General features: G+C 45.0%; 1 protein-coding gene across 3 annotated transcripts in view; it reads left to right on the top strand.

Moving 5' to 3' along the window:
• Positions 1-16,210, top strand: part of KIAA1328 (KIAA1328 ortholog) — a 252,969-nt gene that overhangs the window by 161,204 nt on the left and 75,555 nt on the right. For 2 of the 3 annotated variants that reach the window (XM_054032608.1, XM_054032605.1), the window contains exons 7-8: positions 1,440-2,122; positions 8,199-8,300. In XM_054032608.1, coding sequence (XP_053888583.1) covers positions 1,440-2,122; positions 8,199-8,300 — 785 coding nt within the window. The remainder of the gene's footprint in view (positions 1-1,439; positions 2,123-8,198; positions 8,301-16,210) is intronic. The other variant, XM_054032606.1, reaches the window with a different exon arrangement.

Here is a 16,210-nt window from a genome sequence, read left to right as displayed (position 1 = left end):
AAACATGGCATGTGCGGCTTTCAATCATACGGTGAAGAGTAAATTTTTGTAAAAACAAAGCTGAAAATAATCAAATATCAGTATTTAGGGGATGATCTACATTATTTTATTTTCTGTGAGGCCTACAAGAAACTCAATATGAAGGAGCTGAGGGGCAGTCAAATGAGTTGATATGTTGGTTTATATAAAGAATGTAAATAATGCATACAAAAAGTGTACATAGTTGGATTAGATTCCTCTTCATCTCTTTGTATGTTGCTTGCATTCTTAAATCTAAGCTCTTTGGGGCAGAGATTGTCTCCCAGTGCATATGGACAGCAGCTAATCCATTGTGTGTGTTACAAGAATACAAATTGTAATTTTCTGTCCATCAGTGACCACCAAATTTCAGCTTGCTTGCTGCTGCTAAAGTGGTTTGTTTATCTTTAACAAACCTGGCTTCTGCAATTAAACACAATTAAATCTTTGACAAAGAGCCTGAGGGCCGAAACAGAGTTTAAATGCAATATGTTACTGAAATTAACGCACACATCTAGGAAAAGAGCTATGAGTGCGTGATTCACTGCTGTTCTGATGTGCACAGCAACACAAATGCTTAACTGCCGAGACAAACCGCAGTGCAAGGATATGCCAGGATATAAGCAGGATTTTGATGTCCCTTACATAATAGCCATGACTATAACACACCCCCTACGAGTTCACTTTTCATTGGGATGACAAATGTGAATTACAACTGCTTTCTTTCTGCAGAGTTTTATCAGAGTATAATCGCTTGCCCAACTTAATTGAAAAATCACTTACATTTATAGCTGAATTTAAACATGTTTTTTTATTTAAATGACAGCTTTTGAAGTAGAACCATATTTTAACGGAAAGTGGTCGTTTTTTATCTGTGTTTCTGTAAAGACATTTCAAAAACTCTCATCAAATTTCCGGCGGTAAGTAATATCCCATTCAGCGCAAGGTGAAATGTTTTACATCAAATCTCCTGCTGTGTAATGGCCAATCAAAGAGTATTTATAGTGGCTGAATGGATTTTTTGGCTCGGCATTCAAAATTAAACATTTTCATACATTAACATTTAATGTTTTTTGCCACTCTTCAAGTTGATTTTATGTAACCCTAGATACTCACAACGACTTGGTACTCTGAAGCTACTTGTTTATGCCGAGGATCCTGCAGACAGTAGTTTCATATTTATTGTACTTGTGTAGACTGATTGAAATGTAGATTCGATAGCAGGCTTATCTCTGCCTTTTGATAAACATTATATGAGTCTTGCTAGATGTCCATCAGCGCAACGCATCGAATCTCCCAGTACTGGTATGACAACTTTACTCTGTGAACTGATGAAGAGAAGCAAATTTTGCTAAGGAACAATACAATTTAACATTCTATGTTAAATTTTGAAAGATGATAGCTTGTTTCTCTTATTGTAGGTGGCCAACAAGAAGAGTCCGTGCCAGCTACCACCTTTGGAACTGGATGGTTCTTATTTAAGTATAGTTAGACCACAAACGTTACACAAGAACAATAAAGCATCACAGTCGGGAAGTCCAGCCCTGTTTTCAGTACCTCCGCACTGTAGAAATAATCATGCTCATGGGACCACAGCCCACTACAACCAACAGGAGGTTCTGAATGAATGTCCAGTGGAAAATGGCTTGCACAGAAAATGTAACAATATGATGCTGTCAGCAAAGGAAAGGGGCCCATACCACACACAAATGGCTCCTGATGTGGGCCAGAGAATGAGTGAATTTCAGAACACTTGTCCTCACCAAATGAGTCATTGGGCTTGTATGCAGCCAGGAAGGTTGGAGAACATTCAGGATAGCCAAAAGGTCAGCCATGTACCCAAAAGACATTCTGGGCCGCTTCATGAAACCTGTGATTACTCTAGGCTTTCTCGAGTTTCTGGGATGAATGACAGTGTGGACTCTGGAGCAAAAGAAACAGAGCGTAGTAAAAGGCTGTCTGAGGAAAGAAGACAGCAGCTTCTGCTGCAGAAAATGGAGCTGGAAGTTGAAAAGGAACGTCTCCAGCAGTTGCTTGCTAAACAGGAAGCAAAACTACTTCTGAAGCAGCAACAGCTACACCAATCCAGGCTGGATTACAATAGGTGAGTTTGTGAGGTTTATAGATAGAGGATAATTGTTAGTGTATAAGGAATTTCTGTGGTACCTAACACTTACATGGAGCATTGAGAAACACAGAGTAATACCTCCTTTGTGCCTTGAAGAACTTGGAATTTAAACTAGACAATACTATTACCACGAGACTAGACATGGGACAACAGTTAAGGTGAAGAGTGTGAGGACTGTTGGTCTAGAATAAGATAGGAAATTTGATGGAAGAAATTATCTTTGAGGAGGGATTTGAAAGAGGAGAGAGTGCATTAGAAGACTAGAACAAGGAGTTAAAGGTGTAGGAACAGCATCACAGAAGGTGATGAGTGGGAGAAAGACAGAATGAGCAGAAAGGTGCTAGATAAGACAAAGGAAGCAGGAAGAGTAGTAGAGGGGAATGAGAGCTGTGTGTATAGACTTGAGTGCTGATGCTTTACTCAGCTGTACAGACATAAGGGAAGATGTGGTTCTTTGCTTAAGGGACTATGACGTAAATCAGATTCGGAGATACAGAGACACAAAACCCCAACTGAGAGTCCAGTCTTGAATTCTGGGTGGTGTTTGATGAAAGGTTACCTGAAAAAAGTGGGTTTAAACAGGGAGGTTGTTTTATGGGAGGTAAAGAAGAGTGGCCCTAGAGAATGAGGGGCCCCATGGAAAAAGGCACGAAAATAAGTGGAAAGAAGATACAAGACAGGTTGTTGGGATGAAGCATGGGAGGTGCTTAAGCAATGGAAGGGTTAGTGGGGAGGAGGAAATAAGAACAGCGATGTAGGCGGGTCAGAATTGTGCAGCGTTGTGAGCTGACAATGAGATGCTTTCACTTGATGTAGAAGGTGAGAGCTTGCCCTGAAAGATATTTGTGTAAGGGTTTGACAGAGTGGTGGTAAGGGAAGACAGATTTAGCAGCAACATTTTATATAGACTGGCAGCGGGGAGAGGATAGAGGAGATGTCTTGAAACCACAGAAGAGAAAGTTGCCCTAGAAAGAGGAGAGATGACTCAGTTGAATACAAGGATTTTAGTGGAAGGGAGAGGGAGGAATGGATGGAGTTTAGCAGTCTTGTAAAGGAAACAGCAAGAGGATTTGATGAGAGCTTTGATGTAGATATTATTTTAAAAGCGTCACTGACAAGGGGATCCCACAAGATTATGAATTACATGATCTGCATCCCACGCATGTATTTTCTCCTTTCCCTCCAACCCCACAACTGCTTTTCAAGTTTTAAAAGAGAATATTATAGCTGAAGGAGTTTTTTGCCTGTATAAACTGTACTCTGCTAAGTAACTTTCTCTGCTGCTTTTGTATGTAATGTGCAATCCAAAAATTTAATTGTATTTAGTTAGTTTTCACATGTCTATTTGATCGGAGGCAGTCACAATTGTCCGTGTGTAGTTGTGACAAGGCGCTCCACTCACCACTAGGATGGCACCTCCTCCTGGTCACTCTGGGGACTAGCTCGTGAGGTTGATGCCCCTTCCCACGTTTGCGCACTGTCTTTCCACCTCTCTGTCTTGGTTTGTGGCCCCCTCTCTCACTCCATGAGCTGCCTCTTTGTGACTTAGCCCTCCAGCCAGGTCACCAAACGGTTTTCCCCTTCCAGGATCGGAAAGTCTTTCCTCTCAAGTAGTCCTAGGCAGTCTTCCTCGTAGTGCCACTCCCTTAATGGTTGGCAGGGGAACCCAGATCCACCCTCTGCTCCGGGTTCTGGCTCAGGGACCCTCTAGACAGCAGTCAAGGCCTATTCGCTTCTAGACCTTAGTGTCTTTCCCTGAGCCCTGTCCTACCTTCCTGGCTTAGAATCATCATAGAATCATAGAATATCAGGGTTGGAAGGGACCTCAGGAGGTCATCTAGTCCAACCCCTGCTCAAAGCTATCCCCAAGTAAATTCCCCCCCTCTCTGGGTTTGCCAGCCCAAATGCACCTCCCTTCTCTCAGGGAATGACTGCAGACTCTCCCATCAGCCCCCTCTATTTCCAATTTCCTGTCTTTATAGTCCCAGCCCAGATCATTCCTCCTCAGTTGGGCTCCCTCACTCAGTCTTGGGTTTACTTGACCACCTGATTCCCCTCAGCTACGGCCTGTTGGGTTAATTAGCCCCCTTTCCCATCTGCATTAACCCTTTCCAGGCAAGTGTGGGGTAAACATCTCATCACAGTTAGAAATGACTGAGTTCACAAAAGATGATAACTTCAGGTGAGAAGTAAGTAGGAACAGATGTATTCTTAAGAAAATAAGAAAAGCCATACAGGGTCAGACTAATGGTCCATCTAGCCAGGTATCCTGTCTTCCAACAGTGGCCAATGCCAGGTGCTTCAGAAGGAATGAGCAGAACAGGGAATCATCAAGTGACCCATCCCCTGTCGCCCATTCCCAGCTTCTGGCAACAGAGGATAGGGACACTTCAGAGCATGGTTTTGCATCCCTGCCCATCCTGGCTAATAGCCATTGGCTATCCTCCATGAACGTATCTAGTTCTTTTTTGAACCCTGTTATAGTCTTGGCCTTCACAACATCCTCTGGCAAAGAGTTCCATAGGTTGATTGTGCACTGTGTGAAGAAATACTTCCTTTTGTTTATTTTAAACCTGCTGCCTATTAATTTCATTTGGTGACCCCTAGTTCTTGTGTTATTAGAAGGAGTAAATAACACTTCCTTATTTACTTTCTCTACACTAGTCATGATTTTATAGTCCTCTATCATATCTCCCCTTTGTCATCTCTTTTCCAAGCTGAAAAGTCCCAGTCTTGTTAATCTTTCCTCATACGGAAGCTGTTCCATACCCCTAATCATTTGTATTGCTCTTTTCTGTGCCTCTTCCAATTCCAATCTATCTTTTTTTGAAATGGGGCGGCCAGATCTGCATGCAGTATTCAAGATGTGGGCGTTACCATGGATTTATATAGAGGCAATATGATATGTTCTGTCTTATTATCTATCCCTTTCCTAATGATTCCCAACATTCTGTTCGCTTTTTTGACTGCACTCTGAGTGGATGTTTTCAGAGAACTCTCTACAATGACTCCAAGATCTCTTTCTTGAGTGGTAACAGCTCATTTAGACCCCATCATTTTATATGTGTGGTTGAGATTATATTTTCCAGTGTACATTACTTTTCATTTATCAACATTGAATTTCATCTGCCATTTTGTTGCCCAGTCACCCAGTTTTGTTAGACCCCTTTGTAACTCTTTGCAGTCTGCTTTGGACTTAACTATCTTGAGTAGTTTTGTATCATCTGCAAATTTTGCCACTTCACTGTTTACCCCTTTTTCCAGATCATTTATGAATATGTTGAACAGGATTTGTCCCAGTACAGACCCATGGGAGACACCATTATTTACCTCTCTCCATTCTGAAAACTGACTGTTTAATCTTCAAATATCCTATTTCTATGCATATGTCCCACTAATAAAAAGTAAGTAGAATATAAAGGAGACACAAGCAGAGTTGCTTTTAAAATGAATGTTTTCAGAGTCTTCTGAGAGGCATTGGCTCCCCAACAAAAGGACTCTTAAATATCTCTGTAATGATGTCATTCTTGTTGCTGGAATTGCACCTATTTTAACCATTTTCTCCCAAGAAGATTTCAAGTTCTGCAAAGCTGTAGTTGCTAGAAGAAAGTACAGAAGAGGGTCCATAAGTGAATAGTCTGAGTCTTGAAAATATCTTCCATTACCTCTTCCCAGAAGTGCAGATGCTTGTACATTTGCCATCTCATCTTCAAATAAGGCACCTACACTGTAACAATCTGAATGTAAGAGGTTTTCTTGCAATCTCTTTAGAGTTAAATACAATTGAACTATCTACATCAAATATCTGCACATGCCTAATATTTACAGGTATCCTTCTCAAATGTCCCCTTTCCTGTTTTAGCTTTGTGATTCTCCTCTTCGGTCTACTTGCTAACCACAGAATTGCTTCTAAGATCTACAGATGACGAAGATGTGTTTACTTAAGCATTCAAATACACCTTGCTAAATTGTCAGGAAGACTCACCAAGGAAGGAACTTAATCTATTCACTCATCTTTTACCATCATGAGGATAGTAAAAGACAGACAAACAAAACCAGCTAATGCTAATTTATTTGGCTGTCCCTCTTTCTCAATGGGTAGAATTGTGCAGGGCTGGATTAGGCTCATTCTGAGGTGCTAGAGGTGTCGTCATTTAAATGAGAAGGAAAAAAGGTCCTGACCTCTTGCACTAGTTAGTGGCTCTTAAAATGCCCATATATCTTTTGGCCAGGGCAGGAGTTAGCCCTTTTTTCATGGCCCAATTCTAACATCATTGCTTTCTGTCTCCCTAAATTCCCTCCTGTAGTTTCAAATGGGCTCAGTATTCCTCAATCCCATGTGCTCTGCCTGTCACTTTGCACACCAGAGGTGACTGCATTTCATTGGTGGGGGAAATGACTCTGTAGCAAGGCAGGGCACTCACCGGCACGGTGCCTCCTGCTGGTCCATCCGGGAATTAGCTCATCCACCTCCAGAGCGCCCTCTATGGGCCGGTGTCTCGCCCTCTGTTATCTGCCCCTGTTGTCTCCACCACCTCTGGCCCCGTGTCCCTCTGTGACCCCGGTGCCCCTTACCTTGGGGTGCTGCCCCACAGCAGTGTCCCCACACTCTGGGTTTCCCCTCCCACGGGAACCCCCAATCCCCTATACCCACCTTGCCTCTGGCTACTGCCAGTCGTCATCTAGCTCCTTCACTCAGGGGCAAACTTCAGTCTGTAATGGCCACTCATCACTGGCAAGGGGGTTGGAACTGCTGCCTTTCTTGCCCTGGCTGCCTTCCTGCAGCCCTAGTACCTCCTCAGGCCTTTGCCGCAAGGCCTCAGCCTGGGAGGTCGCCAGGCCAGAGCTCCCCAGCTCAGCCTGCACCTTCCTGGTATGCTCTGTCCAAGGTACCCCTGTCTTTACCAGGTACCCCTGTCTCTAGTCTGGAGCAAGACTAACTTCCTTTTCCCCAGGAGCCCTTCTTATACTAGCCCAGTTGGGCCCTGATTGGCTGCCTCAAGCCTTCTTGTGATTGGCTTCCTGGGGCAGCCTTTTCCCGGGGCTGTTTTTTTTAACCCCTTCCAAACCGGAGTAGGGTGTCTGCCCTGCTACAGACTCCTCTAGGTATGTTTAATTACACTTCAGGGCAGCCCAAAATTACACTGGCTTGAGGTGCAGAATGGGCCATCTGCAGTCCTGGCTCAGTGATAGGTTTAAGGTCCTTTCTGTTACTATCCATGAGGGCCAGAAATTGGATCTTTATAATAATCGAAAGGGAAACTTACCTGCATGCTATTTTCTATCTTGATTCGAACAAAGGAGAGGATACTCCGATAAAGAAGGAACATCATCTGTTGAGACCAGCAGTTGCCTGGGACTGCATCACCATATTAAAGATGGAGAACAGCTGCAAGCTCCTATATTTTATTCAGCTTTCATGCCGCCCTTGAGCTCTTGCCAGGTGCTAGGGCATCCCTTAGGCTTGGTCTACACTAAACCCCCAAATCCAACTAAGATACGCAACTTCAGCTACGTGAATAACGTAGCTGAAGTCGACATACCTTAGTTCGAACTTACCGCCGTCCAGACCTGGCAGGCAGGCTCCCCCGTCGACTCCGCGTACTCCTCGCGGCGAGCAGGATTACTGGAGTCGACGGGGAGCACTTCTGAGTTCGATTTATCGCGTCCAGACTAGACGCGATAAATCGAACCCAGAAGTTCGATTGCCTGCCGCCGAACCAGCGCGGTAAGTATAGACAAGCCCTTAGTGTGGCGAAGCATGAATATTTTTCATAGTTTTTCCTCATATTTCTCAAGAGAGCAAGTCTTTGAAATCAGTAGAATTAAAGAATTTTTGTCAACCGCAGCCCTCAGAAACAAAGGCAGCAGGTGAAAGCTGTTTTCCCCAAAACTGAGGGGTGTGAGGGAGAAAATGGAGAGGTATTGTGAAAGCGTCTCTGTATAATGTGCTCTGATCAGAGTTCACCCTTGTGTGTGTGTTGGGGGTGGAGGTGGCTGCAGTTACAATAGCTTCCCCAGGATGTAAAGCTAACTAACTCCACCTTTCCAGATTTAAGGGCAATGTTTTTGATTCAGAAGTGGTCACTGATGAAGCACCAGGCGGGCCAGGAGGACCAACCCTTATGACGAATGGCACTGGCATGGGGCTAAGGTAATCTCTCTCATTTTCTTTTAACCATTAGCAAGTACTTCTAAGTGTTGGTGTATTTTCTTCCTTCTCAAAAAGATGTTGTTGGCTGCCACATGCATATTTTTGGTCTGTACTTCTATTTGATTTGGGTTAAATGCTGCTAACCAGGAACGAACTCATGAAATAGTCTAGATTGGTCTCTAGCAAATTTATTCATAACAAAAAAAAAGGATGGTCTTGTGGTTAAAGCACTTGACAGAGACTCGGGAATGCTGGCTTCAGTTGTGTGTGACCTTAGATCATGCTGCAGGGCTATAAAATTGTAGGCTGGAGCTCGGACTCTGGAACCCTCCTCCATCAAGGGGTCCCAGAGCCTGTATGTCTACACTGCAATTCTATAGCCCCACAGCCCAAGCCATCTGACACAGGCCATCCAGGAGTGTTTTAATGCAGTGTAGATATACCCTGAGTCTCTCTGTGCCTCAGTTCCTCATCTTTATAATAGAAATAATGCTATCCTTTGTGGTCTTGTCTTTTTAGATTGTAAGCTGTTCAGGCCAAGAACTGTCTTGCTAGGTGTTTGTACAGTGCCTGGCACAATGGGACCTTGATCTCAATTGGGGCCTCTAAACACTACTGGAATTAATATAATTAATAATTGTAGATAGCTGTGGCATTTCCCTGTTACTGGAGGAAGTCTACAAGGGCACATGTGGTCGATCTCCATCTTAATGGCACTTCTGGATCACCTGGCCTTTCCTCACTCCCCTTCTAAGCAGGAAAATCTCTTTTGCTTCTAAAACTGTTCCCGGATACAATTCCCCTCTCTGGTCTCTGACCTGACTGACAGTGCAGTGTCCTGCCAGAGGTTAGTCAGTTTGGCATTGTATATCTTTTGGCCCTGAGGTGTTGGTCAAAGGCTGTGTGTAAGATCTCTTCTCAGCAAAGCAGGAAGGAGAGAATAAAAAAGTATACAGGCCTCTCAGTGCAAAAGAAATCCTCTCTCACTGTTTAGGGTGCTAAAGCAAACTGCTAGACAAGAACTCTAGGTGTCAGAAGTGTCTTCCTAGCGGTCAGTCCTCTCCTCCTACCTTCACACATTGACTAGACATTGTAGATTAATAAGGGTAGACCCAGGCTCAGCAGTGTGTTGGCTCATCCCCGCCCTGACCGAGAAAACCGAGAGGTCTGCTGCTTGCCAGGAGCTAGGATTGATGATGTGACGGAGAGACTGCCGAGACTCATCAAGCCCTCGGATCACTACCCCTTCCTGCTTCTCCACGTGGGCACCAATGATACTGCCAAGAATGACCTTGAGCGGATCACTGCAGGCTACGTGGCTCTGGAAAGTAGAATAAAGGAGTTAGAGACGCAAGTGGTGTTCTCGTCCATCCTCCCGGTGCAGGGAAAAGGCCTGGGTAGAGACCGTCAAATTGTGGAAGTCAACAAATGGCTACGCAGGTGGTGTCTGAGAGAAGGCTTTGGATTCTTCGACCATGGGATGGTGTTCCGAGGAGGAGGAGTGCTAGGCAGAGACGGGCTCCACCTAACGAAGAGAGGGAAGAACATCTTCGCAAACAGGCTGGCTAACCTAGTGAGGAGGGCTTTAAACTAGGTTCACCGGGGGAAGGAGACCAAAGCCCTGAGGTAAGTGGGGAAATGGGATACCGGGAGGAAGCACGAGCAGGAGAGTGCAAGAGGGAAGGACTCCTGTCTTAGACTGAGAAAGCGGGACAATCAGCAAGTTATCTTAAGTGCCTATACACAAATGCAAAAAGCCTGGGAAACAAGCAGGGAGAACTGGAAGTCCTGGCACAGTCAAGGAACTATGATGTCATTGGAATAACAGAGACTTGGTGGGATAACTCACATGACTGGAGTACTGTCATGGATGGATATAAACTGTTCAGGAAGGACAGTCAGGGCAGAAAAGGTGGGGGAGTTGCATTGTATGTAAGAGAGGAGTATGACTGCTCACAGCTCCGATATGAAACTGCAGAAAAACCTGAGAGTCTCTGGATTAAGTTTAGAAGTGTGAACAACAAGGGTGATGTCGTGGTGGGAGTCTGCTATAGATCACCAGACCAGGGGGATGAGGTGGACGAGGCTTTCTTCCGGTAACTAGCACAAGTTACTAGATCGCAGGCCGTGGTTCTCATGGGAGACTTTAATCACCCTGATATCTGCTGGGAGAGCAATACAGCGGTGCACAGACAATCCAGGAAGTTTTTGGAAAGTGTAGGGGACAATTTCCTGGTGCAAGTGCTGGAGGAACCAACTAGGGGCAGGGCTCTTCTAGACCTGCTGCTCACAAACTGGGAAGAATTAGTAGGGGAAGCAAAAGTGGATGGGAACCTGGGAGGACAGTGACCATGAGATGTTCGAGTTCAGGATCCTGACACAAGGAAGAAAGGAGAGCAGCAGAATACGGACCCTGGACTTCAGAAAAGCAGACTGACTCCCTCAGGGAACTGATGGGCAGGATCCCCTGGGAGAATAACACGAGGGGGAAAGGAGTCCAGGAGAGCTGGCTGTATTTTAAAGAATCCTCATTGAGGTTGCAGGAAAAAAACATCCCGATGTGTAGAAAGAATAGTAAATATGGCAGGTGACCAGCTTGGCAAAACAGTGAAATCCTTGCTGATCTTAAACGCAAAAAAGAAGCTTACAAGAAGTGGAAGATTGGACAAATGACCAGGGAGGAGTATAAAAATATTGCTCAGGCATGTAGGAGTGAAATCAGGAAGGCCAAATCACACTTGGAGTTGCAGCTAGCAAGAGATGTTAACAGTAACAAGAAGGGTTTCTTCAGGTATGTTAGCAACAAGAAAGTCAAGGAAAGTGTGGACCCCATTACTGAATGAGGGAGGCAACCTAGTGACTGAGGATGTGGAAAAAGCTAATGTACTCAATGCTTTTTTTGCCTCTGTCTTCACGAATAAGGTCAGCTCCCAGACTGCTGCACTGGGCAGCACAGTATGGGGAGGAGGTGACCAGCCCTCTGTGGAGAAAGAAGTGGTTCGGGACTATTTAGAAAAACTGGATGAGCACAAATCCATGGGGCCGGATGCGCTGCATCTGAGGGTGCTAAAGGAGTTGGCGGATGTGATTGCAGAGCCATTGGCCATTATCTTTGAAAACTCATGGCGATCGGGGGAGGTCCCGGATGACTGGAAAAAGGCTAATGTAGTGCCCATCTTTAAAAAAGGGAAGGAGGAGGATCCGGGGAACTACAGGCCAGTCAGCCTCACCTCAGTCCCTGTGTAGAAGGGCGGACTCACCCCTGCGGCGCCTCCTGCTGGTGACTCCAGGAATTAGCTCTTCCAGCGTACTGGAGCACCCTCTGCAGGCCGGTGGTCTGCCTGTCCTCTTCTGGCCCCCCCATGTCCCTCCCAGGACCCCAGTGCCCTTATCTGGGGGGCTGCCCTCGGGCAGAACCCCTTTCCACTGGGTTTCCTCTCCCCGGGGAACCCCCACCCACTATCCTTACCTCGCCTCAGGATAAGGCCACTGCCAGTCACCAACTAGCCCCCACTCCATGGGGCAGACTGCAGTATTGGCAACTCATCACTGGCAAGGAGGTTTTGGACCTGCTGCCTTGGCCTAGCCCTGGGCTGCCCTCTGCAACCCCAAGTACCCCTTGGCCTTCCGCTAGGCTGCAGCCTGGGGCTATCCAGGCTGGAGCTTCCCAGCACCTCAGCCTTTCCCCAGCCCTGCTCCACTCAGGTACGCTATCCCTAGCTTGCTGCAGCCAGGCCCTTCTCTCTCTGCACTCAGAGAGCTCCTGGCTCCCAGCCTCTTTATACAGGCCAGCTGTGGCCTGACTGGGGCATGGCCCAGCTGTGGCTACTTCCCCAATCAGCCCAGCTTTTAGAGCTGCAGCCCTCTGCCAGGGCTGTTTTAAGCCCTTCCAGGCAGGCGCGGGGTAACCACCCCGCTACACCCTGGAAAAATCATGGAGCAGGTCCTCAAGGAATCAATTCTGAAGCACTTAGAGGAGAGGAAAGTGATCAGGAACAGTCAGCATGGATTCACCAAGGGCAAGTCATGCCTCACTAACCTAATTGCCTTCTATGAGGAGATAACTGGCTCTGTGGATGAGGGGAAAGCAGTGGATGTGTTATTCCTTGACTTTAGCAAAGCTTTTGATACGGTCTCCCACAGTATTCTTGCCAGCAAGTTAAAGAAGTATGGGCTGGATTAATGGACTATACGGTGTATAGAAAGCTGGCTAGATCATCGGGCTCAACAGGTAGTGATCAATGGCTCCATGTCTAGTTGGCAGCAGGTTTCAAGCGGAGTGCCCCAAGGGTCGGTCTTGGGGCCGGTTTTGTTCAATATCTTCATTAATGATCTGGAGGATGGCGTGGACTGCACTCTCAGCAAGTTTGCCGATGACACTAAACTGGGAGGCGTGGTAGATATGCTGGAGGTTAGGGATAGGATACAGAGGGACCTAGACAAATTAGAGGATTGGACCAAAAGAAATCTGATGAGGTTCAACAAGGACAAGTGCAGAGTCCTGCACTTAGGACGGAAGAATCCCATGCACTGTTACAGACTAGGGATCGAGTGGCTAGGAAGCAGTTCTGCAGAAAAGGACCTAGGGGTTACGGTGGACGAGAAGCTGGATATGAGTCAACAGTGTGCCCTTGTTGCCAAGAAGGCTAACGGCATTTTGGGCTGTATAAGTAGGGGCATTGCCAGCAGTTCGAGGGACGTGATCGTTCCCCTCTATTCGACATTGGTGAGTACTGCGTCCAGTTTTGGGCCCCACACTACAAGAAGGATGTGGAAAAATTGGAAAGAGTCCAGCAGAGGGCAACAAAAATGATTAGGGGGCTGCAGCACATGACTTACGAGGAGAGGCTGAGGGAACTGGGATTATTTAGTCTGCAGAAGAGAAGAATGAGGGGGGATTTGATAGCTGTTTTCAACTACCTGAAAGGGGGTTCCAAAGAGGATGGATCTAGACTGTTCTCAGTGGTACCAGATAACAGAACAAGGAGTAATGGTCTCAAGTTGCAGTGCGGGAGGTTTAGGTTGGATATTAGGAAAAACTTTTTCACTAGGAGGGTGGTGAAGCAGTGGAATGGGTTACCTAGGGAGGTGGTGGAATCTCCTTCCTTAGAGGTTTTTAAGGCGCAGCTTGACAAAGCCCTGGCTGGGATGATTTAGTTGGGATTAGGTCCTGCTTTGAGCAGGGGGTTGGACTAGATAGCTCCTGAGGAGAACCCAAGTAAATGTGTGCACCCAGGAAGGCAGCACCTGCTGCTGCCCCAGAAATTGCAGGTGTGCTTTCTGCGGTTCTAATTCCCCTGGCCCCTCCCCTCCCCCCCCCCAGCAGGACTTTCTAGTGAGAAATTTGCTTACCAACCTTGGCTTTGATGTGTTTTGTTTTTCTGTCTGGTGACCTAGTATTAATGTCCGTCTGTATTTTCTTTTCTTCGCTCTTGGTTGGGGATGGGATGGTAGGGGAATAATTGGGCCTACTCATTTACCCTAATTGTGAGCTCCACAGTGAGAAGTGAGTGAAAGGTTCATAAAATGTCGCAGTGAACTATAATAAATGTTGATGGGGAAAGATGAAGAAAGAGAGAGGCTGAATTAGTCCAAACAAAAAAGCCCACTGATATAATTCAAGGACTGTGTAAACAAGGATAGTGTAAGACTGGAAATCAATGAACCAAAATTGGTGTGTTGGAAATTAGGCATAATTGGTGGACAAAATAATGTGGGGATGGGATATTCAACCCCTCACTCTCTTTTGGGGTCCTTCTCAGAAGAAGACTTTGTGGTGAGAACTGGCTTCTGCAATGTTGGCTGACTGAAAGAACAGGAAGGAGCGAACTTCACCATCTTGGCTGCCACCCCCACCATCTCTTAGGATCCTGGACCTTCTCCATCCTAATGAATGCTGAAGACCACTTGGGATGTGAAACTTTATCACTCATATTCCCTCCGAGTGTGTCCTTTTCCTTCCCCACTTTACTACTTCTTTTTCCTATCCCTCTCTTTTTGTTTTCTGTTTAATAAGAGTCTGGCCAAGACTGTATATTGTGTAACACTGCTGTATCTCTGTGACCAGAAAGAGGCCGCTAAAAAGAGTGCCCTAAACAGCCCAATGCTGGAACAAGTTTGCCAGGTCTTGGAGTAGCTAATAAGACCATGTGCTATGCTTGTGTTTTTCCAGCAGTGAGGTTGCAAGTGACATTCAGCACCAGGGACAGTTGCTGTATTTTCTATCTTTGCTGTTCTTTTCTTTCCCCTTTGTTTGTCTTGTTAGGCCCTCTAGGAAATAGGATTGGACTTGAACAACAGCAGCAGCAACAATAGCTCCCGTGTATCCAACTAACTACTTCATTTACCCAAAAGAACAGTTATTCCCATAGAATAATAGAATATCAGGGTTGGAAGGGACCTCAGGAGGTCATCTAGTCCAACCCCTGCTCAAAGCAGGACCAATCCCCAACTAAATCATCCCAGCCAGGGCTTTGTCAAGCCTGGCCTTAAAAACCTCTAGGGAAGGAGATTCCACCCATCTTTAATACCCTGTAAGAGACCATCAGGCAAGGGTTTTTTTCCTTCTAAAGACCCTCTCCTGCTAAATGGAATGAGGATGTTGTTAAAATGAAAGCCTTACTTAATACCTTGCATTTCAAATGCTTTACCTGTTTTTCCTTCTTTCTGTATCTTTAATAAAAAGTTATAAAGGATGTTTAATAGTGTGTTTGCCATGGTACTAAGCAACCTGAGGTCTGTGTGTGCACCAAACCCTGAACCTTGTTTACCACTGTTTAATGTTGGACAGTGACAGGGTCATATCAATACCTTTAACTCTTTTGTGCAGTGAGATATCTTTCTCACGGACTCTCTAGTTTGTTCTTTCTGCTGTATGAGTTACTGATTATCCAATCACCCTTGTGTTAACAGGCAGTCGAATTTATTGTATTTTAAACTTAGGTTACCACCACAGATGAGGAGAGTCCTAAAAGTGATCCTCATTTATTTTTTCCCCTTTTTTACAAAACCATGTGATTCCATGATCACTCTAGCAAAGGAGATTCAGAAAATAGATCTAGTTAAATATATTCTAGCATTGCACTCTGTTAAGGAGAAATGTAATCTAGAACATCTGCAGGTCTTTTTGCAATAGGTTGCTAAAACCTGCAAAAGTCTACTTAATACAGGGGGGGAATGAAGAAAAACTGCATTGTTTACAAAATGAGTTCCAGATTTCATAAGGTTTTTTCCTTTCTCTCTCTCTTTCTCTTGATTAAACCCACAGTAATTTTTCAAAGTTAATATGCATTTCTGCAGTCTCAAGTCACAACGCCAGCTGGTTCCAAAGTTTGGCAGCAAGGCATCTGAAAGTTTGTTTCCTGTACTCAGTCTTCAGTTTTGCAAAGGTTACCAGATGAATGCTCCCTAAATAATTTAATCTAATGTAAGGCTGGAAGAGGCTACGAAGACAAGTCCATTTGTCTCCTTTATGCATTTGAATATAGAAGTGATTTTTTTTTCAGTCTCAGGAAAGGGTGCCGCGTGAGTGTGGCTGGAATGGGAGGTGGGAACTGTTCTCTTCTGAGCAATCTGGCAGTTGTATTGAAATGCCAAAGGCTTTTTGCTGTAGAAAATATTATTAAGAATCATGATGGAAAACCAACCCTGTTTATCTTCCAGTTTGGATGAGCTTCTCAAGGGAACCTCCCCGAAACGTAATTTTAATTTTCAAATAAGCAAAGCTCAATTTAAAATTCTCTTGGTATTTTTTTTAAAAAAAGCCAAAAGTATTTAAAATATTAAACTTGCTCGAGTGAGACATTGGAATTTACAAGTAAAATAAATAATACAATCAAGAACTGAAAAACATAGATTTTTATAATTAACAGCTCATTTTGAGTTAATTATCTACAATTACCAAAATCTAA

This window comes from Malaclemys terrapin, chromosome 6, assembly GCF_027887155.1.
Source record: "Malaclemys terrapin pileata isolate rMalTer1 chromosome 6, rMalTer1.hap1, whole genome shotgun sequence".
Taxonomy (NCBI): Eukaryota; Metazoa; Chordata; order Testudines; family Emydidae; genus Malaclemys; species Malaclemys terrapin.
This window is presented reverse-complemented; position numbering and strand designations above follow the sequence as displayed.